This window comes from Myiozetetes cayanensis, unplaced genomic scaffold (assembly GCF_022539395.1).
Source record: "Myiozetetes cayanensis isolate MyiCay16 unplaced genomic scaffold, myiCay2020 scf18, whole genome shotgun sequence".
Classification (NCBI taxonomy): Eukaryota; Metazoa; Chordata; class Aves; order Passeriformes; family Tyrannidae; genus Myiozetetes; species Myiozetetes cayanensis.
This window is the reverse complement of record NW_026087389.1, coordinates 14,241,489-14,268,872: the sequence shown is the minus strand read 5'-3', so window position 1 is coordinate 14,268,872 and position 27,384 is coordinate 14,241,489. Positions and strand designations below refer to the sequence as shown.

Here is a 27,384-nt window from a genome sequence, read left to right as displayed (position 1 = left end):
TCTGACTGTGCACACTGTCAGCTGTCTGTCAAGAATCAGTACCAAGCATTTAACAGTTTGTATCAAACGTTTGCTTGATTAAAAAAGTCAGTTCCTTGCAATGCTTCACAGGGACGTGCTCAGTGACAGGGGCTAAGCAGCTCCTTCCTCTACAGACAGAGTGTAGGCCATAAAAAGGTCAGGCTAAAGTCAGCTGGCAGTGCAAATGTTGTCAAATAAGGAGGGAATGGGGATGGGGACAAGCACCTAAGATCACATACTAGGATCAGCACAGCACCAGCTTCTAGGGAAACCCAGGTCAAATAGGTTATCCCCAAATGCCAGTGAGAGGCTCCTGTGCCTGCTGCACAAGGGAAGCCTGAAAGACAGCAGAGGGTATTTGTCATCAGCCTGCTCTGTACACACATCCCTTTTGCAGTGATGCCCCCCCAAGTCCCCAAAGGCCAGTTCCACCTGTTGAACCTTCTCAGGTGGGCAAGGAGGGGAACAACAATGAAGCAGTACCCTTCCTCCAGGATACGCTGCACCAACCAGAGGGCTCTGCATCCCAGGACAAGGGCAAACCTTGCCATCAGGGTCACCACAGACATGCTCAGGAGATCCTGTCAGTGAGACGTGACAGTGACTCCAACCTTTCCAGCCCCTTCCTACACTGCCTGACCTCCCAGGCTTCCTCCAGCTTCAACAGCTCTGCCCAGTGTCTCCTCACAGCACAGCTCACCTGCTCCACTGGAAGCAGGAGGGAACTGAAAGGCCCATAGGAAAATGGGGTACAATGATACCACCTTATGTCTGCCTTCCATACAATCAGATATGTTGGAAAAGACCTCTGACATCATCGAGTCCAACCTATGACCAAACACCACATCAACACAGCACCAAGCGCCACATCCAGTCTTTCCTAAGCACCTCCAGGGATCACAACTCCACCACCTCCTTGGGCAGCCATTCCAACGTCTAAACACCCTCGCTGTGAGCAAATTCTTCCTAATGTCCAACCCAAACCTCCCCTGGCACAGCTTAAGACTGCGTCCTCTTTCCTATCCCTGGCTGCCTGGGAGGAAAAAGGTCAATCCCAACCTGGCTGCAACTTCCTTTCACGAAGCTGCAGAGTGATAAGGTCACTCCTGAGCCTCCTCCTCACCAAGGGGAACACCCCCAGCTCCCTCAGCCGCTCCTCACAGGTCTTGCGCTCCAGCCCCCTCACCAGCTCTGCTGCCCTTGTCTGAACTCGCTCCAGCACCTCTGGAACTGCGGGACCCAGAGCTGGGCGCAGCACCCGAGGTGGGAAAACGAAGCACTGTTACACGAGCCCCCAAGCACTGCCGAGCACCCAAAAAAAAGAAAAATAAGAAAGAAAAAAACCCAAACCCTCACAGACCTGCCCCCTTCCCTCAGCCCCGCCACGCCCCGAAACCCGCGCGGCGTAAATAGCACAACGGCTTTTATAGCGCCCCTTCCCGGCGTGCCCCGCGCGCGGCAGCCGCCGATTGGTCGGTGGGGGGTTTGGGAGGAGGGCGGGCGCGCGCGCGAGCCAGGGCGGGGCGGGGCCGGGCGGGCGGGGGCGCGCGAGGCCTCGCGCGCCCCGCCCGCCCGGCCCGCCCGCCCCGCGCGCGCGCGCCGGCCCGCCCGCCCCGCCCGTTTCCGCCGCCGCCGCCGCCGCTCGCGCTCGGGCCTGTGGAGCAGGAGGCGGCGGGAGCCGGAGCAGCGCAGGCCGCAGGTACCGGGGAGGGTGGGGGCTCCGCGCCGGGCGGGGACGGCGTGAGGGTGGCTCGCCGGCTTCTCTTCTCCCTTCCCGCCGCTGCTGCTGCCGCCGCCGCCGCCGCCGCCGGGTGGGGCCCGCCCGCCCCCGCCGGCAGCCCGCGGCCTTGCGGGCGGGGGCGGCTGGCCTCTCGCCGCCTCCAGCACCACCGCCGCGCACAAAGCGGGAGGGAGGGTGGGGCGGCCCTCCGCGAGTTACCGGGGCCCGGTAACGGAGCCTTTTCCGGGCGGCGGGGCGGAGGAGGGAGGGAGGGGCGCGGCCCCCGGGGCTCCCCCGGCGGAGCCACCCGCGCCCCGCCCGGGTCTCGGTGCCGCCGCCCGGCCGTGGGCGGTGCGGGGCGAGGCGGGGGCGGCGCGGCCCCCGCGCGGTGACACGGGCGGCACCGGGGGGTGTCCCGGTGCGGGGCGGCCCGGGGGGTGACGTCACCGCCGCGGGGCCGCGCCCCGCCCGCCCCGGGGGTCGCCCCGGGGTCCCGCCCGGGGGTCCCTGCGGAACGGGCTGCCCGGGGGCGGTTTGTGGGGTTCAGCTCGCAGCTCGGGGAGGAATCGCCCTCCGGAGAGAGACGGCAAAGTTTGGGGGGTGGTTTTCTGCCGCGGCGGGTGTGCCGGGGAGCGCCCGGCGGGGGTTTGGCACGGTCAGGGTCCCGTGGCCCGGGAGCCTCACCGGGACTGAAACTGCCCGGCCTCGAACTACACCCTGCACGAACCGTGCGTGCCAAGGGGCGAGAGGAACCTCGAGACCACTCCGGTTGTGTTTCGGTCTCGAAAAATGACCCAAAAACTTTACTCATAGAGATTCGCAGAGTTAAAGTCATTACAGAGGCTCAGGACAAAGTATTGTTCCCACTCAAACGATATCACAACTACTTTGATACCGCTTTAAGTCTGTCCCTTCGAGGTGTCTGGAAGGGGGGGTTGTTTGTTTTTAGTTGCTGCCTCATATCCAGCATTTGTTTCTCTCTGGTGCCGTTCACCTGTTTGTTGTAGGGAACTCTTTGTGAGCAGTGGTTCCCACCCACCCTTTCTCTGTGTCATACAGGATTTGCAGAAAACTAAACCCTAAGACCTACCTAAGGAATGTTATGTTTGTTGTTGCCTTTTTTTTTTTTTCTAACCCCAGAGCTTTAACTAGGTAACAACTCTGACATCTGTGTGACTTTGAAACAGCCCACTTCTTCTAGAAGCAAACTTACATCCCCTCAGAAATCTCAAGAAGTTAGTTTTATGTGCTGTGTTGTTTTTGACACAAAGTATTACATTCTCCAGTAGCTTTATGTGGGGATTTTTTTCCCAGTATGGACATATAAAGTCTCTCCCTCTCTGAAAAGATTGTTTGTGAAAATATTTGCTTTCTGTTGAAGGGTCTTCTAATGCATCTGTGTGCCTTCCTCCTGCCCTGTTCTGGCCTTACCCAGGTCTCCAGTCACACAGCACTGACATTTCTCTTCTCTCAGATAGACAGTCTAATTCTGGCTCTGATTTGGACCAAGGCTGCATGTTTAAAAAAAGAAAAACTGCCATTAGCCTTATTTCACTTTAGTTAGATCACTGGAATGTTTAACAGCATATTCAGCATAAACGCTTGACATAAATTAATTTGAATGGGTGATTTTTGTCATTTAACACTGGAATACACGGAGGGTTTTTTTTTAAAATAACTTCTCAAGGCATAAATGCACCTTCACACGAGGGGCAAAATAAACTCAGTCACAGCAGAGCTCAGCTGAGCAGCTCTCATGTTATCCCTCCTCGTTCTCCAAGCTCACGCTCTGGCCCAGCGCCACAGCAGCCGAGCGCCAGAGGCGGGGAGTTCTCTGAGCCAGGAATTGACAGTAAAAACATCCTAAATGATCCTAACCGCCACCAGGATGTAGGACTGGCGATGGCTCTTCAGATAAGCCAATTCCAAATAAAAACAGTTTGATATTTTGGAGGGGGCTTGGAACTCTCATCGTCTTTCCTTGTGTTTTTTGACAGTAGCTCCATGACTCTGCCCCAGTAAACACATAGTAAGGGGTGAAACCCTCTAATACAGAACAAATAAGTGCACCAAATGGCAGCTGACCTTCACTCCTGGGGTACAGCCATGCACCTGCATGCACCTGGATGGAAATCCTCTGCTCTTTGCCTGTTGGTGGGATTCCTCTCCTGCTGTAAATAGCTGAGTAGCTAAATAGAAAGAAGTAGTTGCATATTACTTTTGAGATCATCTCAAAAATAAGCACAAATATCCCAAAAGACTATCTGTGGTACACTAGTTAAGTAATTGTTGCTTTTACACCAGTGCCAGGTGTCTGGGTCCTTTCTGGCCTTTATTATCACTGATTCTAGGCTCTGAATAAAAGTAGTAAAAGCTTAACTGGAGTTGATAGAACAGCACTGCACTGTCCATACTCTCTTCTGTCCTTTTACTATCACCATGTTTTCACTTGGGAAGGACATTGGAGACTGTAAAAGAACTAAGGTATCCACAGACCACCTTTTAATTAAGATATTTGCCATCCACACAACTAACAGCCATTCCTTTCTAAGTGAATCATCTAATTAAAGTAATGAGGAGAAGTTTGCTGTCTTTCCCTGACCACCCTTCATGACCAGGGTCCCTAGTAAAAGGAACAGATGGAAAGTCACAAATATACCCAGTAGAATTGGGCAGTACACCCACAGCAAATATGAGAGTTTGCTTTCCTAAGGCTCTGACAGTTGTGGGTTTTCTGCTTGCTTTATTATTGTTGTTTTTAATCAGAAATAGGGCTCAATTCAATCTCTTTGCTGAGTTAATTAGCAGTGCTTTGCAACCACAGATATTTCTGTCTCACCTGGCTGGAACTGTCACATTTGGAGCAGGTCACCAGCATAGATGTGTACACAGTGATTCCTCCTCCTCATCTTCACAGTTGTAATGGAAGTTGTCTTTGCCCGTGTCAGGGGTTTGAGAGAACCAGCAGCTCTCCTAGTACCAGTTATCTCTGTTTGCATTCTTTGCTAACATTTCATTTTTCTTGTATTTCACACCTGGAGGCTCTTTATTCTTCACCTCCTGTCTGCTCTGTTGCAGCTGTAGGGGGTGAGAAGGCCGTCTTACAGTGGGATCTTCACTTGGTACTGACCAAGTGAATTGGCTCCTTTTTTTGAACCTCAGTCCAAGAGCTGTTTGGAAAGGCTGGGTTCCATGTAAACCACAGCAGAACTAGGCTTCTGCACTTGAAATTGGAAATGTTGTTGGGAAGATTTTAAATTACACTGTGGAATGTTGACAGATGAGAAGGAGCATGCAGCTTGGGATAAAGAAAGTATTAGAAATAAGAATACAGCCTTCAGAAAGTTTCAGGTCATGAAGTTGACCAGAAAAGTAAATAAAAACGTGAACTCTGGCAAGTCAAATGAAAAATACAAGGACCTGCTAGAGAGACTCTGAGCAACGTCATACTAATAGCAAACCAGGTACATCAGAAGCAGAAAGGTGCTGGAGTGAAGAAGTGAAAGAAATATTTGATGATGAAGCCATGAGTAGAAAGTTAGATGACTTATGTGCATTCCTGTTTCCCGTGGAGGATTCCGGGAGTCCAAAGAGGTTCCTATGCCAGAAAATCTCTTTATGGGGAACAGGACTCATTGGAAGATCTGTCTCTGCTTGAATTGTCAGCAAAGTAATTTTTAGAGCAAAGTGATAAATACAGTTAAAAGATGCCAAGACCAGATGGTGCTCGCCCAAGGGTTCCAAAGGAAACTTGGGCCTGAAATGACCAAATTATTAATTACGCTGTGTAACTTCCCACTTAATACCTTGAAGCCAGAGAAATAGAAGATTTACATGGTAACAGTTCTTAAAGATAGTTCAGCAGGATATCACAGAGTTCAATGCCTTTTTAAAAAATAAACGATAAAAAGAAGTAACCAGATGGACTAACAACTTACAGTAGGAGAAAGTTGGTGTGGCTTTTGCAAAGGAAACAGTGCAGGTTATATCTGTTGGAGGTTTTAAATGACTCAACAAGCACAGAGAAGGGAAGTTTGGGGCAAGAGAAGAACAGGGATCTGTGTTACACCTCTACTGTTCAACACACTCATAAATGTTCTGGTGAGAAAGGTGTTGAGTAGAATGGAAAGAAACAACAAGAACTGACTAGGAAGAACTGCGGTTTGTCCTTCTGACACTGAATTACAGGCAGCAAAATGCCAAATCAAATTTGTTCCAGATAAATTCAAGGGGGGAAAATCTTAATTTGTTTATGCGCTGATGGGGTGAAAGTTAATTATTGCCACTTAAAAGGAAGAGCTTGTCATAATTCTGTGAAAATGCAAGTTTAATGTTCAACAGTGATCATATGAGCAAGTGTGAGAGGCTTTGGGAAAGGAATAAAAAAGGAAAACAGAGGGATAGCATCGTGGCTCTCAGTTCTCAGCACGCTGATTACAGTGGGTTTGCACAAAGAAAGATGCGCTTTGAGATACATTGCAACTGGAAAAGCAAAGATGAGGCTGAAAAAGGTGATCAGAGATAAGGAATGGATTCCATACAGGGGATGCTTAAAAAGATTTGAACTCTTCAGCTTGGCAAAGACATGACTGAGCACAGTCTGGTCTAGATCAAAACCGATGGTGCCTCTCCCTCAGTCTGCACCGACACCGCAGAATGCAGCACCACAGAGTGCTTTGAATGACAACGATTTACGTGGCTTCAGAACCCAACAGATGAAATCACAGGAGAAAATGCTGTCAAAGGGGCTGCTACACACAGAGAATTAAAAAAAAAAAATAACACCCCCCAACTGGAAACTGAGAAAATACAGTTTCAGAGGCATCAATTAGTTTGTTCCTTCTTTTACTCAGTCATCTGAGATCCCTGCATGGGTCAGGCAGGGTCCTGGACTTCCTGGGTGTTTGATCTGAACCTGTGCAGTTTCAGCAGATGTCCTGTGGTGGGACAGAAGAAGGAACACAGGTGAGTGTCAGCTGTGGCTACAAGAAGATGGTTGTCTGGAAGAGTTAGTTTTTCTTGTCCTTGTGTGCTTTGCTGCCTGGTGTGAGGCAGTGGGAGACAGAGCCACCCCACCCAAGCAGAGCCTGCCTTGTTCTGTGTGTAGCGCCCCACATCCCATCTGACATGCTGGAGGTGTGTGGGAAGAGAGGACTCCAAGAAAAAACTGACCCAAATGCAAAGCGTTTTGCAGATTACACACACGTGGAAATCCAGAGATCTACTATAATTACCTCAATATTAAGCCCTAATCTCATTTTGTGCCAAGTAATCTTGGGACTCAGTATTGCATAAGAGAAGTGCTCTCTTAAGTCACTGTGCCTGCAGATAGCAAAGATGTAGTCAGGGGCAAAGTAGCAAGAGTGTGAAGTGAGGGTGGAAGGACAGCAATGGCAGCCACAGATCCTGAGGACAAAATCCTGCTTCCTGCCCCTATAATCCAAACTTTGCCTTCAGCCTTGGAGAGGGACTTGGCATGGTAGAGTAAGGCAGGGGAGAAATGCTCAAATTAGGCTTCTTCCCTGCGTTCTGAAATTGTGTTAATTTACTAATTATATAGCAATAGGGAGGTCAACAGTGAGGTGACAGTTGAGAACAACTTGTAGTAGATCAGGAGGGCCTTGCTAAGTTTGGTGTTAGCAAAACAGGATGCATGGTGACAATGTTAAGAGAGAGTTTTTCTTGCCCATATTGCTGTTCTAGATTCTAATAATTTTGGCTTAAACATGCTTGAAAAAGATTTTTCAGGAATCTTCTTTTGTGCTATTTTTCCCCCATCAAGTGTTGAATGTGAATTAAATAACCTGGCTTGGAAAGGAAATGAAGGCATCTGTTTTGTTCACGCTTAAAAAACAATGCAAGAAAGCCCTACAGATGAAATAGGAGAAAAGCAGAAACTGAATGTAGAAAATAGAAAACAAAAACTCAGAATCATGGAAAGTAACTTGGAGGAAAATGGAGCTCAAAGAGAAGCCGATGACTAAGGAATTATGGATCTAAAAAGTTGAAATGTGGTAAAAACAAAAAGGCCTGGCCATGTGTCCTGCTGGGCCTGCCTTTGCTTCCAACCTGGCTCTTCCACTGTGCCCTTGTCCTTGTTTCAGGCCCAGCTTTCCTCACCTCTCCTCAGGATCTTAGCACAGTGTTTGGTCGTTTTCTTCCTTGGTCACATCTCTTCCAGGTTTTTTTTCCCAGTTCTGCCGTAGTTGTTCCTCATATGATCACTGATGTGGAGTTTAATCATCCGTGTGCTCTGCTCTGAGTCATTTCCAGTTCCTGTACAGCCTTTTGACACTGGCAGGATCACAGCTGCACAGTCAGAAAATGCAGGCGTGAGTCCTACATCGTGTTAATGATTTCTGTTTTGGTCGCTTTTTCTAGTTCTTAATACTAGAATCTTAAGAAAAAATGGTAGCACTTCAGAGTATTGAGCTTGTATTTTAAAGGCATTAACTCTGTAACCTTAAAATGCTGTCCTTGAGTTACAGTGATCAGCTCCCAATCCATAATTTCACATAGGAAGTTGAATTTGGTTTTTATCTTGCGTATCGCTTCACATTTATCTATTTCAAATTTTACTGCTCAGGCACAGAGCCTGTTAAGGTTCTGAAATTCATCACACTAAGCCCTTGCTTTTACTACCTGTAAATCTTGACATCATCAGTAAATTTAGTTGTATTGCTATTTTTCCTCACTTTTTCAGGTCATTTATGAACGTCAAGCTGTGCAGGTTCCACGGGTGATTTTCTTGGTGTGCTGAGCATTTCTTTCTCTCTGGTTTCCTATCTTTTGGCAGTTATTTATCTATACACAGGGAACTTCCCTGTAATCAGGTATTTTGATTATCTCATTAGGTTAAAAAAAAAAAAAAAGGTTGAATTATACTGCACAAACCTAATAGTGGTAATTGACACCTCTGTTCTGAGATACAGCTCAGCTCTGAAGATCTCAGGCCTGAGAATGGAGGGGGCTTATGTAACTTTTTTTTCCAGAAAGTTCTTTACATACTGCAGCAGTTTGAAAGAATGCTAATATGCAGTAATAATAAAGAGAAGTAGGACAAGCTTAATGATTATAATCCCATCAGACTAAGACATCAATCCCAGGCACAATAATGGAATAAGTAACAAAGCGTTCGGGAGAGAATTAAGGCAATGTCACTCAACCTGGAGTGGGGGAAATAGAAACAATTGGTGTTAATTGTTTTAGTTTGGTTCCTAAGTGCAAGTGTTCATCTTAGCCTTCGGTTAGCACTTGACAGTAATTGCACGTCATTTTCAGTGAGAAACTAAGTGAGAACAAGATCAATATGGTTCATATTAAATTTAGTAGAAAGAGGACAGCTGTAAAAGGCCAAGTGGAGGCTCAGGTAAGTCTGTGTCTAGTGAGAACATGAAGGATTTGGGTTCTTGGCTTGTATTTCTTAGTGGTCACCTGGAGAAAACACAAAATGCCAATAATGGGAAATTCGCAGAGGTTGAAGAAATGAGGAAGTGACAAGAAAAACCTCATCACGATGTAGAAAATGTAACCAACTGCTGGAGCAGGAGCATGATCCGGGATTCTCTGTTACTTCTGTTGTAGAGTCAAGGTAGTCTGCCCTCGAGTTAATGCACCAAGTGAAACGTGTACCAGGGAATGGCCAAGCTGTGGCTTGTTTGCACTTGAAACGCAGCTCAGGGTGTGGTTCTCTGATACGGCATAAATGGATTTAACAGCACACCTTGTCAAAATCGGGGTGTCCCTCCAGGCTCCCGCTCCTGGAGCTGCTGCAGCAGCCCAGGGGTGTTTGGGGTGGGATGGGAAAGGAATGGGAAGGTACACATTGATGTGCTGCTGGGCTTTCAAGGGCCCTCCTGGCTGAAGCACTTCACTGTGACACCTCTACTACTTTGTTACTCCTTGTGATGGGAGCAGACAGTCACTACTGTCAAAGGTGTCAAGGTAATTTAAAAAAAAAATTAACCAGCTCTATATTAGGATGCTGCAGTCTGGAAAGTCTGTTGTGTGAGCAGCAGGAAAAGGGTGAGTGAGGTAAAGTGTTCATTCTCTTTCCATTTCAGAGTTAGGAGGCAGTAAAAGCAACTAATAGGGACAATCTTGAATTTGAAGGAAGTGGCTTTACACACAATGTGTAATTAAGCTGTGGGAACTCCCTCCAACAGGATGTTGTGTGTTCTGGAAGTTTACATGGGTTCAAAGGGAGTCTGGACAAGCTCGTGGAAGAGAAATCTGTTTGAGGTTACCAGATTCATGGGAACCACGTCTGACCCAAGAAGCTCCTGAGCTGAAAATGGCTGGAGATCATGGAGGTGGAAGCTTCTCGTTCATCTTTCCTCTTCTTTTGCATAGGAATCCAATCCTAAGGTCATCCAATTCAATATACCCATTTCTGTATGTGTGTAGACCTGTAGCAAAGGATGGTCTGTGAGTCTCTAGATGTAGGAAATGTTAGCTGCAAGGACAGGTTGGTCCAGTGGTCAATGTCCATGTGGGAGCTACCTGTGGGACACAGTGCTGGGTGTAGAAGGTTGCACAGGTTGTGGTTTGTGCATTTTAACAAAAGATAGTTTGTGTGTTCCTTCCCACCAGTTTGATGGTGCTGGGGCATCATTGCTGTACAGGGCAGGAGAGCAAAGCACAGTGTTTTGCTCCTTCCTGTGGTGGTTAAAAATCAAGGAAATTTATTAGAATCCAAAGCAATTTCCTTCTCTGAGAGGGAGATGAGTTGAGTGTTGTCATACAGATTTATCCTGAAGAGGAAAGCAAGGGCAAAGGCTGTAACTTGATAGGATGAATCCTGCTTTGAGGCTTCACATGATATCTCGGATTAGACGTACTGTGTCCGCATGACACTCAACACGGATCTAGTGCTGACAGGTGATTCAGGTTTCCTCCAAAACGTTGCACTGGCAGGCTTTGTGCTGGATGAGGAATCTCCTGCCCCCTCCCAGCCATTGCAGAGGCAGCAGGAATAACACAGTGTGCCTGTGCCTATGAAACATGTATTTTATACTTTTGGATAACTTGCAGTGACTGTATAAAATTAATCAGTCATTAAGGGTTCACTGGGGCTGGCAACCAATGTTGCTAAGACCTAATGCAGTTAAGCTGACGCAGCTCCCAGTTCTGGTGATGTGGTACAAAGAGGCTTGAGCTGGTTATTTGTGGAGTTAGCTGAGACCTGGGGAGGTTCATGAGATGGGGTGAGCACAGCTGCACTGCTCCTGATTTAACGCTGGCTCTGGAAATGTACAGCTCTGTCTGCAAGGCACTTTTTCCAAACTAGTAAAACTTGCCAGACTTGAGCCTGGTTAACACATGGTCTGAGTGAACTGATAGCAGAAAGCTGAACACTCAGCCTGCCCTGTCCAAGAACCTTCCCATGTTCAGTATTTGATCCTGTTGGATCAATCACTGTCCTTCTGTGTCAGTTTTTCGATTGTACTTCAGTCTTAAAACAGAAAATTTCCATTTCTCTGTGGATTACATTTAACATGCAACATCAGTAGCCTGCCCTGTTCTTTGCCAGCTTTGGGACTTTTTGGAAGTGTTGAATTTCATATGTAACCCTCCAAAAAAACCCCAGCAGATAACTTTTTCTCACCAACTGCTCCCACATAGTGCTGTAGTTAGAAATAGGTCTATTTTGCAGTACTGTCAAACTGCTTTATGTGCTGGCTGCAGTAAGGAATATAAATATAGTTGTTTCCCAAAGGCCTTGTTAGCAACGCTTTAAATAGCGTGGCTTTTTGGTTTAGGAGTGCAAGTGTTCACAGGCAAACTTGCACATTATTAGGAAAATCTCAATTATTGCAATAAACTGTGTTGACTGTCTCCTCAATAGCAATGACTGCATTCATGTTTTTAGTGTTTGTGTTCCAGTGGGTCGTGATTGAGCTGAATTTCCACCCTAGTAACGCTTGATTTCAGGTTGTACATGGTGTCAAAAGAGCAGATCACTCTGAGCAGAGTGTGTCTGGGTTTACTGTCAGTGCAGCTGTACAGATGAGTTCAGGACAATGAATAAGTGGTCACTTGCAGAATGTTTTGGGGTATGTATTTCTTCCAGGATCCTTTAGGAGCCCTGTAGCAGAAACGTGTGTTGTATCTCGCTCCTTTGTGTGATTGAGTCACCTTTTTCCTTAATTTTTTTTTCTTACCCTTATTACAGTCCCAAGGCTGTTGGCTCCCCACTTTGCACCTTTTCTAAGAGGTGAATTGGGGTCCTACTTTCCTTTACTTCACAACTATTGCTGTGTAAGATCAGGGCATGGCTATCCTGTGCTGGTGATGTGGGAGAGAGAAGGCATGGCAGCACATATAGGCTTGCTTATTCACAAAGGAGCTGATTTAAGGTAGCAGGATTAGCATTTCAGCAGCAAACTGCAATGTTTCTGACAGCTGTTTGTACATGTTTTCACTAATAAGAAGTGCAGTGGCGAAAAAGAATTACAAAATGTTTAGTTGCTGACATTTTCCATTGGGACTTCAGTGGAGAGGAAGGTTGAGACTCTCGCCCCCTGTTGGGAGACGTGGGAATCCTGGATTCTTCTCTAGGGGAGGGTTGATTTTAGCAGTTACATTCTTCTGCCATCTTCCTCCTGGCATGTTTGCCTGTGCCTTTCCCTGGTCCTGGTCTTTGGACCGTTTCACTCACTCACTCAGATGCTCCGTGTTCAGTCGTTCTTCTTCACTGGTTGTACACACTGCCTTAAAAGCAGACCTGTTTGCCTCTGGGCTGATCTGCTTTGGGCTCCAAACTGCTTTGGTAGTTCTCAGTTTTGATGCTGGATCTTGCTAGATGGCCAGAAGAAAACTGTGGGAAAAACCTGCTTATCCACTCTGCATCACTGGAGTCTCTGGGGAAACTCTTTCCTCCTTCCCCTCAGACTTGAACAAAAGTGAGTCTATTTTAAGCGTAAATCCAGGTGCTGGTGCCAGGGCAGTTCAGGTGCTGGTGCAGGGGCAGTTCTCCCCTGTGGTAGGTAGAGGGCAGGGCCTGACTGGTCAGGGTGGGGGACACTTGAGCAGTGTTTCATCTTCTGGTCCCTCCCAGGGCAGGGCTGACTGGAGTGAAGGGGAAATGAAGCAAGTGAGAAGAGTGCCAGGCTGTAATTCACTCGGCAGCAAACTGTGTAAGTGCTGTGTGGAGGAGTCAGCAGCAAGGCAGTCTTTCTAAGATTTCAAAACCTTTGCCTTCCAACATTCTGGTTTTAAGGACTTCAGCAAGATTAGGTGGGAAAGGATTTAAAGGATGCTTCCCCTACCCCAGCATCAGAAACATCCTTAATGGTCCTGCTGAACTGCTTCTACTGGGTACTTGCTAACATGTACTAATCCAGATTAATTTTTTTTTTACAAAATTCTGCCTTATACAAGGGATCTGCCCATGTGGCATAGCAGGCAGTATAAAGTTGGTAGTAGTTAATTGATAATTGAAATTAAATCTATTCACGATATGTATGTGATGGTAAAGGGCTGTTTCTTCCATTAATTACTTTCTCCAGGATGAGATCCAGAGTGAGACAGACAAACCTGGCATGTTTGTTACCAGCTTATCCAACTTCAGAATGTCAGCAGTGTCCACATCCTCACTCATGCTGTGTGGCCTTGGGATTTGCAGGAGAGGAGGCACTGGAAAAGTTGTTTCTTGGAAAAGTAAATAGCATGGTGAAGAGGCAAATTCCCTTGCAGTAAACAGTAATACTGGGCGGGGGGTGTGAAGAAAATCTAAAACACAGGAAAAAATATTTTTCCCATTTCTAATTCTTCTGGAGTTCTTGGTAGATTCCTCAACAAGCAGGGCTTTATGCTGCAGAAGTCTGGGAGCGTTACTGCCCTTAGAAACAGCAGCCTCATGTAACAAGGATATTAGTGTGGCAACTCGGCAAACAGGAGCTCCTTGTGTTGTAACCTCCTGTGATGTGAGTGCAGTTGAGTAAATGATGGCTAAAACTCCTGTAATACCTGTGAAAGACACTGGCCTAGGTTGAGGAAATGTCAGAATTGAATCTCTTCCATTCAGATGAGTCACTCGAGTCATGTTGTGAGAGTTTCCACTTTGAATCTAGCAGACTAGCTGGTTTTGAGAATCCTATAAATGCAAAGGTGGGAGGAGTGGTTCATTTAAGAGTAGGAAAAATTGCAGATCTCGTCTTGCTGCAGAAGACAGCACAGATTCTCCTAGAAGATCATTGCAGCCATTCTCGTACACTAATTGGGATAGAACATTTCTTGCTCAGTGTTCTGTATGCATCATCAGTGATGCATTTCCAGCAGCTTTCTGGATTTATTGGTCTCTCCCTGCTCTATGTGTTGTTTCAAAGGATGAATGTGTAGCGCTTGTGTTCAGTTACAGTGAGGTAGTAGTAGCTTGGATTTGGTCTATTTGTTACATCCTCTTAGGTTTTTTAGCTCTAAGTGTAGACACATTTGGTATCTACAGGTGACAGGCTGGGCTGCAGCAAATACTAAATTGTGTGTAATGGACGTCTTAAATTAAACTCTTTAGGCCAGCAAAGCGCTTTGATTCCCACACTGCTCGTACAAATGTGACGTATTTCCATGTGTCAGAATACTTGATTAAGAAAACCAGGGCATGTCAAAATGCAGCAGAAAGACCCCACTGCTGTGAATGCTCTTAGTGTTGTCCTTGTGATACGCACCACTAAGATGTAGCCCCATTCTAACAATCAATTTTTTTCTCTATTGTACTACCATGATGTTGTTTTTCTGAGTCTTCGCCAGACCCGACAATCCCTTACAGCTGCCCACTGGAGAGGAATGTATTTACTTTATCTAAAAATAACCAGCTGAAAGATGCTCATCTGCACACTGAATCCTCTAAATTAGGAAATTATTACTGTAAATGTGTTAATGCATGAATGACAGGCTGCTGTTGCCATGGCCAGACATCTGCTAAAATTTGAGGACCACATATGGGGATTTGGGACATTGTGGCACCGGTAGAACAGTTTCCATACACAGACACTTTCATTGGTCCAGACAAGATGAATCTGTCATGAGAAGAAAGCTGGTTACAGGCTCACCAGCAGTGTCCATCTTGAGCAGGTTCAGTAGAAGTGAAGTGTATTGTTCTGGCAGCAAGGAAGAGTTCACCCTCACCAGAGAGAAGAAACTGGTGGTTAAATTCGTGAAGTTCAGGCCAAGGGCAAGGTCCTGCACCTGGGCTGGGACAATCCCAAGCATAGGTACAGGCTGGGGGATGAACAGATTGAGAGCAGCCCTCAGGAGAAGGACTTGGGGGTGTTGGTTGACAAGAAGCTCGACATGACCCTTCAGTGTGCTCTCACAGCCCAGAAAAACAAACGTGTCCTGGGCTGCGTCAAAAGCAGCGTGAGCAGCGGGTTCAGGGGGTGTATCTGCCCATGGCAGGGTGTTGGAACGAGATGATTGTGAAGGTCTCTACCAACCCAAACCATTCTGTGGTCCTTTGATAGTGTCAGGAAGGAAGACATGGTTGTGGTGTTTGGTGACTTCCTTCTGAGGTGGATCAGGGGTCTATCTAGCGATCAGACCTGACATCCTGAGGCATCTCTGTCTACCCAGCATTTATAATCTGGGCTGTTTCTGAAAATCTGACATCATAAGTGGTGATCTTTGCATCTTGAATTGAATTTTATACAACACGCTTGTTCCAGAAGGAATTTTTCTGTGGTAGTGCTCTCAAATGTGAAACTAAAGGAAAAAAGGTGAGGATGCCATGAATCACCCAAAAAAATGAGGTGGTTGAGGCTTTTTGTGACCATCCAGAAGGATCCTCTAGAAACTGGCAATGAGGGAATTTTAATTCCCTCATTTTTCCATGTGCCAGATGGAGGGGACTGCTCAGTGGGTTTGAGATGTCCTGAGGACTGTCCTGCACATGAGAGACTGTGAGCAGGGGAGAGTCTCGTGGGGTGGGTCCTGAGCAGTGGGAAGGAAGAGGTTGAGCAAACACTGCTGAAGGGCATCTTGGGTCGGAATGATGTCAACAGGCCTCAGGAAGCATTCAGGCAGGGAGAGTTTCGTGATAAGGAAAAAGATATTTTCTCAGGAAAAAGATATGGAGGAGATAAAATAAAGCTGCTGAAATAATTTTTTACATATATACATAAATTTTTCAAGCTTTTTTAGGGAAAGATTTGTAGAAAGCAATACATTAGATGATGATTTTTTTTTTTTTTAAACAGAATTGTAGTTTCCTCATAATGCTGAGGCATAAGTATGTAGAAGGCCAAAGCATAAAATGAGATTGAACTGGCAAGGAGCACTTAAAAAATAATCTGAGTGACGGAAGTATTTAGAGGAAGATAAAGGAAGAGTTGATCTGATAATCCATTGAAAAATACAGTTATCCGTAGGTGATGCCAAAAAGGTCACCTACCCTAAGTGCTATAGCAGGTGACACAAGTGATCACAAGCCAGAGCCCCAGCTGCTGGCACAGAGGGGAGAGAGAGGGAGGATACCAAGGAAGGACAGGTTATCCCATTCCGTCATCCGCCTACTTTGTCTCCAGGGTGGTTTCATCAATGGCCTAGATAATTATCTGGGAATCATGATTATTAAACTTGCATCTGACAGACTGTGATTAAGCTGGAGGACAGAGCTAGGACCTGGAGGTAGAATAAAACATCAATCAGCAGAAGGATAAACAAAGACCTGACACTGGAATATTCAGCTGTGTGAAAAGAGGACTATTTGCTGTATAGCCATCCAGATGAAAAAAGATCTGGGAGTTATCAGGAATTAAAACCAGGAGGTATTAACAGTGCTGTCTTCTGGGGAGGGGAGGAAGAAAGAAAAAGTCATACACTTCCAGATTGGTGTTTAAGCAGCAGGGTGTCCTGGGAGATCAGTGAAATAATCCTTCAGCTCTGGGCACTGTTTATGCAGCCCTAGGAGAAATTCTGGATTCAGCTTTTGGGCTCCACACTTGGGTACATTTGTACCAGTTGGACTCTGCCCAGAAGGGAGCAACGGGAAGGTCTGAGAAATATGATTTACAGAGAAGGCTTGAATAAACTGGAATTGTTTTGCCCGCAGAGAAGACTAAAGGAAGACGTGTATTCTCGACTGCAGTGGGGAAAGGGACTAATCTATTCTCCAACGGCCGTGACAAATAGGATAAACAGTAATGTGCTTACATTACATCAAAGAAGGTTGAGGGTACTATTGGGGGAAGTTTTCTCATATTAAATATTGTGGAGCACAAGAGTAGACAGCTTCAGAGGTTTTGTAGGACTTGAAGAGCAGATTAGCCAAAGCTGACGTTAGGTAGGACTTGTAAGTAGTTGATCTTGACGTGGTACAAAGGACAGATGATTTCCAGTTCTGTAAAAATTCAAATACTACCACTGCTAGAAAGTGTTCAAACCCATCTAGAACCACTGGGGAAAAAACCTTTTTAAAGCTTGGATCATGTAAAACCTTCCACAAATGTAAAAATAACCCCAAATCCACAGGGTAAATAACTTGAACTTGTGTACATATATATTCACAAGGTGAAAGAATCTCACGTTAAAGATAGATTTGGATTTCTTGAGCCGTGGTGTCTGGCAGAGCTGTGCTCTACAAATCCTTGAGCCCTTGCTGCTTGATGGGCTGAAATGGTCCTTCTCTGTTTGCACCTGAAGCAGAAGTACAGAATCTCTGTAGTATCTACTGCTTCTTCACCACATAACAGTACTAAAGGTTGCTTTTAGATGGGTAGTTCTAAGTTTTTACCTAATTTCATAAGGCAAGAGAAGAGGTGGAAAGGGGAATATGGGTTTGCTGTGTCCTTTAAATCTCTCCTATGCTTCTTTGAGCCCCTCCCTCCTCTCCAGCAGCCCTAGTCATCCTCATAAACTTTGTTCTGGGTTTGTCATGGCAAAAGTTACCTCACAGGGGTGCTCTCTCTGGGCTGTTTTGGTCGTGCAGTCATAGGTGTTGTGGTGGCGTTGCTCTTTGCTCCATTTCCAGGAAGTTTCACGGGATGAGTAAGCGGCTTCCCCTGGAGTGCCTTTATGTTATGGAGAAGAAAGTAGTTATGGTTCTGTCCTCGTTCCAGTCCCTTATAGCCAGGCCACTCCCTAAATCTCTGGCTTGTTCCAGCATTGGTCACAAATAAGTGCCTGGAGAAAAGAGAGAAGAGAGCAGGCACGTATATAGTGCTGGTTTTGTTTGATTTACCAAATCCAACACAAACATCCCCTTCAGTCTCACCCTGACTCTTGGCTTTCCTTAAACCTTTAAAGCTTCCATACTATCTTCTAAAGGTCAAAGTTGCTTTTGAGCAGGTCATGAATGTACAAATTGCACAGCAGAGATCTGTGTGGAGCATCACGGGGGTCTCCCCTTCTGTGTCCCCCCTTTACTTCCTGCAAGCTAGTAGCAGGCTGGATTAACCTGGTAACAGTGCCCAGGAAAGTGGGTTGAGGACTGAGATGTGTCCTGCCCAGATCCTTTGCAGTGTGGTGGTTGTAATCTGAGGAACAGGGTGGTTACCTCAAGATCCTTCTGTTGGTGCTCTGACGTGGCAGCAGGTGCTCCTCAGTCCAGCTGACTGGCACTTTGTGGTTAAGGCAACTCAGTGCGACAAGAAAACGTTCCTGCCCTTGAATCAAAGCATCTCATGTTTGAGTACCTGGAATACCCTTTTGAGAAGGTGCTCTCAGGCAGTGCTGCTCACTCACTTGCCATCTCTAGGTGTTCCTCTCTTAACCTTTAGAACAGATCAATAAATGCTAAACCAGACCCTTCTCCTCTCTTTTCTATTATTTTTGCACCCAGTGGCTTATCAGTGTGTTGACAAGTTCTGGGAATGTTTTTTCTTAGAAGGATGGGAATTTGAACTCACTCGAGTTGAGGTGTCTGTCTGAGTCTCTGATGGACACGTAGAGTGGATTTAAAAGTTCTCATTAATTGAAAACGTAGTGGTTATTAATTATTAGCAGCATCACAGTGAAAAGCTGTAGCAGTTGAATTAATAAGTTGTCATTTTGTTTTTCAGCTATGGCAGCCATTCGAAAAAAGCTGGTTATAGTGGGAGATGGTGCCTGTGGAAAGACCTGTCTGCTGATTGTATTTAGCAAAGACCAGTTCCCCGAGGTTTATGTTCCCACTGTCTTTGAAAACTACGTAGCAGATATTGAAGTGGATGGAAAGCAGGTATGTGAACCCTTCTGTAAGAGCCAGACTGAGCTTGTGTTTGTTCAGAATAGCGTGGAGATCTCCGTGCTTCTTTAATGAGTTGTTTAATAAGTACATGTGAGTAGTTCGTACGTTGTAAATATATTTGTCAATATTAAGCGTGTTCCTGTGGAAAAAAATATTGGCCTTGCTAGAACCTGCTCATATCCAGTGTGTGTTTGACAACCTGCTTCTAACCTTACCCAAATTGAGGTTCTAAAAGTCACGTAGTTAGTCCAAGTAGAGGTGTTGCAGCAGGTGGGAGGGGATGGAGCAATTCAAAGACGTGCTGAGGACACAGGGCTACTGGCCTTTGGAATGGACTCCCTCCTTTGGTAGGGACCTGGATTAACAACGACTAATTCCCAGAGAGTCTTTTATTTCATGCCCACTCCTGGCAATGTTCAGGATCCTCTTGAGAACAGAAGACTGACAGGCTTCCAAAGGGGTTGGTATTTGTAGTGTACATCAGCATCATCTGTCCTGCACAGTTCTTACGAGCCAGGCATACCCACAGCTCACTGAGCTTTGTCTTTAGTTTGTGCCTCAGTTAATTAAACATTGAAATATTTCACTTTAGTTTTAAATATTTTGAAAATTGGATATCAATCTGTGGAGCTCTTGAGCCCTTTTGTTTACCAAACAAGCAGACATGCCAGACACCTGCTCCAAGAGGCAGCTGCTCTCTGATCCCTGGGTGGGTTGCCTTCTGTACCTACGTCAGCAAGATTTTGGGTGATGTGTAAAATTGTCCCTTTCCAGGATACTCTGGAAGCACACAAAGCAGAAGGTTTGCACCTTGAAAGCTCAGCTATTTGCAAACCCTCTCAGACAGCCACAGTCTGTCTGTGTTGTTCCCATAACCACACAGAGCTGACTCGGTGCCGTGGATCTGCAGGTCAGGCGTGTGGCAGGTTTTGGTGCTGCACTCCCCGTAGTCCTCTCTTGCTGTGATGTGTGCCTGTGCTCTGGGTTCAGGTACAGCCAAACATCTTCCAGTCCATTCTAGTTCAGATGCAGTGACTGATGGATTGAAACTACTCAGTTTCGACCCTCACTGGAGCAAAAAAGTTTTTTGAGCTAGTTTGGGGCTTTAAGTTACATTTGATTTCCTGCTGTTCCAGGGATGGGTTTTTTGTGGGTTTAGTTGTGATAGTTCTTGCTGGTTGAGCTTATCTCACCCATAATATGAATTAGTAAGAGAAAATTTACTTTTGAACATGTCTTTTTCCCAAGTGACAGTTTCTACAGTTTCTATATTGTATTTTAGACTCTAAGGGGTATTGTTTAAAACATGTATGAGATCCATTTTGCCCTTATCACTGAATCAAACTTCCTCATTCCCTTCTGCCTGAATCTGCATCTCTGAGTGAGTGAGCAGGGAGTCATGCCCTATCAGCAGTCATGCCTATATGCAGCCAGTAGCTAAAGAAAAATTGCATGAGCAGCTTGAGCAGTGTCAGCTGATTTTATTTTTGTAACTAGAGGATATATTTTATCCAAGGACTTTGTCTTCAGAAAACTTGATTACAGAAGTTTAGGGGAGAGCAGTGCTTAAGCCTGTTCTGTTTGACAGCCACGTACCTCTGTTTTCCCACAAGAGCATTACCAGAAATGTCCAGAAGTCACATGAAGACAAAAAGGTGATGGAAGGAGATGTGTTCTTTTAGGTAGAGCAAAGGAAATTATTCCAGTGTCGTGAGAGGGAACCCTCAACGGACAACTCTCTAGAAAATATAAACATTTCCCACAGAATTCACATCTGCAAGTGAAGAAGTGACTCTGAGAGGAGAACTGTTTCTGACAGAAGAACAGAAGGTTATTTTTGTATATGTGTGCAACTTAAGGCTTTGTCTCTTCACAATTTAACTAAACAGTTGCTTTGTACACTCAGGCTCACATTTGGGTTCCAGTTCTGCCCATCTGTCTTTATCTGAGCTGCTGTGGATTTTTTCCTGGAATTTTTGAACATTATAGTTTAAACAAGAAGAAACCCACTCCTTTGCAAAGGCACACTCATCAGAGAATCTCAACCTAGAGTATGCCTTAAGAGCTTGATTATAGTTTTTAAATTTCCTGGATTAAATGTTGGCTAATTCCTTCTGTAGTTTTAAACAATCCTGTGGTGGGGGTGTTCTCCCCAGGCTCCAGCATAAGTAGAAATATTCAGAACAGGAGGTACTGTACTTGCTTCTTAGTAACCAGAAGCTTTACATACAAATCAGGTTTGTTTCAAAGCAAATTACAAGTGTACATTTCTGCTGTGATGGAGTTATAATGAACTTGTGCACAAATAAGTACAGTCTTGACATTTCTTAGTCACTTCAGGTTCCAGCTGTAAAGCCATTGAAAATGTGCATAATCCTAAAAAGCATATACTTAGTCCACTTTCACTGAAAACTGGTGTTTCTGGGATGCTTGTCAGAGATTCCCAGGCCTTTGGAGCTGATTCACTTTGATTCTTCTGTCTTGCTTTTCTGCTGGTAGCTTTTACATCCGTTCAAAGAATTGACACTGGTCATGGATATAAAGAAGAATCGCATAAGCTGCAATAAATTGATTTTTGGTGTTACAGAATGTAAAATTCCTCACAGTTCTCCTGTCAGAGTGGTTTGTCCAATAGTCTCCTCCTTTTGTGTGGTGTTGACTGAATTATTTTATCCACTCCTGTTTGGTTACTGGCTTCTGAATCAGAACTTCCCAGGTGATCTGACTAACTCCTTGTGTTTATTTTGCAGGTTGAGTTGGCTTTGTGGGATACAGCAGGACAGGAAGATTATGATCGACTTAGACCGCTTTCTTATCCAGATACTGATGTTATACTAATGTGTTTTTCAATTGATAGTCCTGATAGTTTAGGTAAGTAGATCACTAACTGAGTTGGAATCGCTCCTCTGTATCACTGTATTCCCCTTGGCAATCATGCTGTAGAATACATTTTCACTTGGGAGCTCTCCTAGTTCCAGAATTCGGGCTGGTTGGAGTGGACAGTTGTCAGACGTAGGGCCTTAAAGGAACCTGTGTTCCTCAGCAGCGCTGAGGGGCATGAGAGCCACAGCACACTCTGTGTTTGCCAGGGCTCTGCTGCCTAATTTGAGCCACACTTAGCAGGGGGCAGCTCCCCTAAGTCAGCACCCCAGCCCAGCTGTGTGCCTGTCCCCTGGAGGGGCTGTGTGGGGACCCCCAGCACACAAAGGCTGCAGCTACACTCTGCTGGGTCCAGGAGCCCTATGAGTACAGAAGGTGACCACTGAGGGGCATGGCCCTCCCAGGTTTTAGTTTTACTTCTTTTATTAATTTCTCTTTGGAAGTTGTAGGTTCTTACACACTCAAGACCACACTGTATCCAGGAAAATGGAGTAACTTTCTTTCTGTGTAAACAGGAGAATTAGCTCTGTGTTTTCTTCCCTTCCACACCAACCACCCCCTTACTCCCCCATTTGTTCAATCTTGAAATACTCCAAGTTACTGGTCCCAAATAACCCCAGGGTTTTTGCTCTTTGTTTGGTGAGTTAAAAACATGGGCTAGAGCTGCTCTAGGGAGAGCTCTCTCACGGGTGGAAATGATCAGGGGTTGCCGATTTATACTCTCCTAATCTGCTTTCCAGAGATGGAGATTTCCATCTGCTTGTGATGGAGAAAAGAGAAGAGTTGCCTGATTTATGACTTCTGAGCTCTAAAAATAATACATTTCAAAAGTGTGTATTCGATGGGCACCTCTTCTGTGTGCAGTCCAAATCTTCACTGATTGATTTATAAATCTAATATATAGATGTTGATGTACTTGATCTTGCAGAGATGTTTTTGAAGAGGATAAGGAGCAGGAGATAGAGATACTCTAATTTCTAAGACTCAGCATCTCTGGAACTTTGATTTCTGTCCCTTTAAAGTGGTAATTACTCCATCCATCCAGTGTAGTCTGCTAAACAAATACATGGTGGTAACATTTTTTCAAAGAAGTGAGTTTCTGTAAAGATTTTCTTCCCTGTTCTCCCTTCCTGCTCACCAGTATTCGGGTGCCAGGGTCCCTGGCAGTGAAGAGCTTTTCAGCTGTGCAGTATCTAAAGGCCAGCACACCTGAGCACTCCAGGTGCAGCTGCAGAATTGATGTTTGGGCTGTAGAGCAAAAACTGGCTTCAAAAATCCTTGTCTAAGTTGTTCTTTCAAGCAAGAAAATATGTCATAATATATAATAGTGAATGTCTCTTCAAAAGCTGAATGGAATTTCATGAAGATAGACTGGGGTTATGCAGCCTGCAGGTACATCCACAGGTGAATCTCAAGTGTCTGAGAGCTTCTTAAAGCAGAGCCAGATGTTTTGGGCTGTTCAGCACTTCCTGCTCTTTACAATTTATCAAGGTTTTGCTTTCAAAAGCCCTTAAGTCATCCTGCCATTAAAAAAATAAATGTAGGGCTGTGAGGAGGAGGAGGTTTCTTGTGTATGAGCACAAATTCGTTTGCTGCAGGTAGGGAGAAATGGCAGATTGGAAATGACTTACACAAAGCATTTGGGTTTGTGTGTCTGTAATTGGTGTGTGGAACGTTTCTGCTACAGTTAATGTCAGAGTTGAGAGAGGTTGGTTGATGTTCCTTTACAAAAAGTTAAAACTTGGGCTTCAGTGTTGTACCCATCTTTAGTTTCTGGAGATGAATAAAATGTTTTCTCTTGAAGCAAAATATTCCATAACTCTCAACTCCAGAATTCTTCTGCATGCTGTTCTTTGCAGTCTCTATGCTAACTCTTGCCAGGTATCTACTGAGAGGTGTAGAGAAGCCAAGAGGTTATGTGTCCTTCAGCCTTCAAATTACCACAGACAGGCTTGGGTTTTTTTGGAATACCAGAACAGTCTGTTTGCTTCCCGTGTTTAGAGCAGAAAAAAAGGCATCAGTGTGGATTAGCAAAATACAACGCTCAGGTAAAAGCTTTAAAATAAACCTCCCCAGGAGTGGGTTTTAGTACAGTCATACTTCTATTTATTTCTTTCAGAAAACATCCCAGAGAAATGGACCCCAGAGGTGAAGCATTTCTGCCCCAACGTGCCTATCATCTTGGTAGGAAACAAGAAGGACCTGAGGAATGACGAGCACACAAGACGAGAGCTGGCCAAAATGAAGCAGGCAGGTTCCTTTTGGAGTCTTACAACAAGGGAAGATGTGTGTGGTGGTTGTAGCAGAGCATTAAACAGGCCCCCACAGCTGGCTGTCAGCTGCTGTGGGCTGTGTGATCAACACCTACCCGTGGCAGACACCACGAGTATCTCTTGCCTTTAACTGAGTGTCTCTTTTTGCCTGTTTGGAGATGTAATTTTTAGAGAAAGGCACCCTCAGCAGTGAGAATGGCTGTATGGGGTTACTAACAGTCAGCTGCTCTCTGTGCTGCAGAGCTGGATCCCTGAGGTAGAAAGGAATTAATTAGGAGATGATCAGCACATCAGAGCAGGCACTCTGGAGCTGTTCTTTATTTGGTGTGTTCAGGATGTGAAAGGAAATGGTTTTATTGGTGGGTGCTGCGAGGTGGTAATCACAGGTGCTGTAGCTCATTCCCGAGCCTATCACTGGGTTTCATTTTCAGATTTGAGCCTGAAACCCCCAGCTTGGGAATGGAACTGCAGATATTGTGCTCTGTCCTGGAAGTTTTGCTCCTGTAGCATAATATTTAGGGTTTTTGTACAAAGACTGAGGCATTAATTTGGGGATTTGTTCATAGGCTTTTTTGCAGTTGCAGCAAAGAATTGCATAAATGTTTCCTCAGAAATAAGCAATCATTTGCTCAAGTTGCAAAGGGTCTTGCAGCCTTCAGGCTTAGAGGTGTCAGCAAACTGATCGTGTCCTCGGGCATTGGATTCTCAGCTGACCAGTTAACTATGTGCCTTGAATCCAGAAATTCCTTTGCGTTTGTTGGGAAGCTGGGTGGGAAAAGGAAGAGCGGTGTGGGTTTGGATTGACCTCACCTGCTGGTTTTGTGCTGTTGCAGGAGCCTGTCAAGCCCGAGGAAGGCCGGGATATGGCAAACCGCATTGGTGCATTCGGGTACATGGAGTGTTCGGCAAAGACCAAAGACGGTGTGAGGGAGGTGTTTGAAATGGCCACTAGAGCTGCTTTGCAAGCCCGGCGTGGCAAGAAAAAGTCCGGGTGCCTTCTCTTATAAAGCGTGGCCAGAGGAAGATGGCCAAAGCAGCACCCTGCACTTGAGTAATTTTGAAGTGCTGTTTATTAATCTTAGTGTATGATTACTGGCCTTTTTCATTATCTATAATTTACTTAAGAGATTTAAAAATCGAGTCATCTTGCTACCAGTATTTAGAAGCCAACCATGATTTTTATAACAATCTGCATCAAATTCATCTGTGCACCCAAGGTTAACCTCAACATTCCTCTAACAAACCTTTTCTGCACTCACAGGATATGCCAGGCGCTAATTGAAGACAATTCTCTTATCTTCTTTCTTCTCTCTAGAAAGAGAAAAAGCTGTCAACACAGAGGATTGGTCTGTAACTACTTTATAACTAACGTCCTATTCTAATTGAGTACAACAGTTACATGGCTGTATGGAATCGAGCGTAGCTTCAGTGCTATCACATTTAGGAAGATCTGATTTTCATGGCTCGGTGGTGTAAAACCATGAGTTTGAAAATGTGATCACTCTGAAATGACCAAGTCCCATTCAGCTAAGGAAAAGTGAGGGTTCTGTGGTTTCATGTTAGTTACCTTTTAGTTACTGTGTAATTAGTGCCAGTTTAAATGTATGTTACCAAAAATAAATCTATTTACCCCAGCTTAGATGTAGTATTTTTTGTATAATTGGATTTCCTAATACTGTTACTTGTAACCTCTGCGTTAAGGTGTTCTGGGTTTTTTAAGAAACTGTATTTGAAAATAAAGTCCGATGGAAAGCAGCTGATCCTCTTCCCCTTGTTCATTTGTAAGAGTCTGACCCATCTGAATGATTTGAGTGGTCTGCACACCCAGGAGGAGTTTTTTCCATGACGTGATGTAGGGATAAGAAAAGAGCCTGCTCACACTCAAAGCTTCTGAACTGTTCAGTTGCCTTAAATTCATTGCTGGACCCAGTTTCAAAACTTTAAAAAAAAAAAAAAGGAAACTTTTTGTGTAAGTTTGGTTACCATGTAGTGATCAGACTCCTAACCTGTGAACTTCTTGCTGTTCTGCAGCCAACTAAACTCTTTCTGTATTTTCATTTTTCCAAGAACTAATAGAATAAAGGCAGTTTTCTAAGCTCCCTGTATCCTGGTGTCTGTATTCCTCACTCTGGGTTTTTGGCCCAGCATCTGAGAGCCTGAATCAGAAATACCATTTTTGATACAGCCGTGAGAGGATTCTCTGAGCAGTTGCAAGTGCTTTAATACTCATTTTTGTTTCCCTGACAGTGATACCATCTGCTGCTCACGGTGGTTTCCGAGTGCTGCAGCAGAGCAGAGGTGGAATATCTCACCTGGCCCCTGCAGTGAGCGGCAAAGCTTCCCAGGAGCTTTTGGTACTCAGACCAGATGAGAGGCCGTCAGCTGAGCTGAACTTGCTGGTCCTGAGCACAGGAGTAGAGGAGCAGGAGGAGGCTGTGCAGGAGGAAGGGAGGAGCAGTGTTGCTGGAGGAGCGTGTGATGGTTTGCAGCAGCCGGGCTGTGCAGGAGCAGCAGCAGAGGCTGCACGAGGCAGGGTGTTTGCTGGGCCATTCCATGAGGGATGCCTTGGAGCACTGCAGCAAGGGCTGGGCTCGAGGTGTAGGCCCTGTGCTGCACTCCAGGCTGGAGAGCAGATGGTGCTGCTCCTGGGGAAGAAACAACGGGGAACAGAGTGGGCATCTCCACGCTCACACTGGGATTTACAGCAGCTGCTGCTGAGCCAAGAGCCTCCACGCTGGGCTGGGCAGGGCAGGAGAGAGTCCAATTGCTGATAACAGCCCATGTCACTGGGCACATGGCTGCATCCCATAATGGCCTACAAAATGCCCATGTCGGTTTTTTTCTTTTTTTGGACGGCGTTCCTGATTCCTTTTCCTGCAGCAAAGGAGACGCAGACTCAGCCATAGGAGTGCCCAGTACCTCTGGTCCTTGTCCTCCCTGCGCAGCCACAGACACCCAGAGTGACGGCTCTGGCCAGCCTGGTGGTGTCACCTGCCCCACCCTTCCCTCCTTCCGCCCCTGGCTGTTTGTCCTCCCGCCGTGGGTGACTGGGCTGAACAGAGCAGGAAGTTCACAGCTGCAGCGGGGGCTTCCTGGGAGGATTTCATTCGCTGCCCTGCTGACAAATTTAGTTACTCTCTTGCTGTTCCTTTTTTGGGGGGGATGTTGCAGTTGAACAAAAGCGGGGCTTTTCAGTCTTGCAGGGCTGTAGGGTTGCAATTTGCTGTGGTCACAGTTACAAAGCAGCTCTTCAGGGGCCTGGACTCGGGCCTGTTCCTCAGAGCCAGCTCGTGGGCTGTGTGTTTGTGGGTGCAATTCCACCCAGC

General features: G+C 45.6%; 1 protein-coding gene across 1 annotated transcript; it reads left to right on the top strand.

The window, feature by feature from the left end:
* Window positions 1-1,585: 1,585 nt before the first annotated feature.
* On the top strand, window positions 1,586-26,163 carry RHOA (ras homolog family member A). The gene is made up of 5 exons (XM_050313273.1): window positions 1,586-1,720; window positions 18,739-18,896; window positions 21,656-21,776; window positions 23,905-24,035; window positions 24,892-26,163. The coding sequence occupies exons 2-5, from the start codon at window positions 18,741-18,743 to the stop codon at window positions 25,063-25,065; spliced, it is 582 nt and encodes a 193-aa protein (XP_050169230.1). The 5' UTR covers window positions 1,586-1,720; window positions 18,739-18,740; the 3' UTR covers window positions 25,066-26,163.
* The last annotated feature ends 1,221 nt before the right edge of the window (window positions 26,164-27,384 follow it).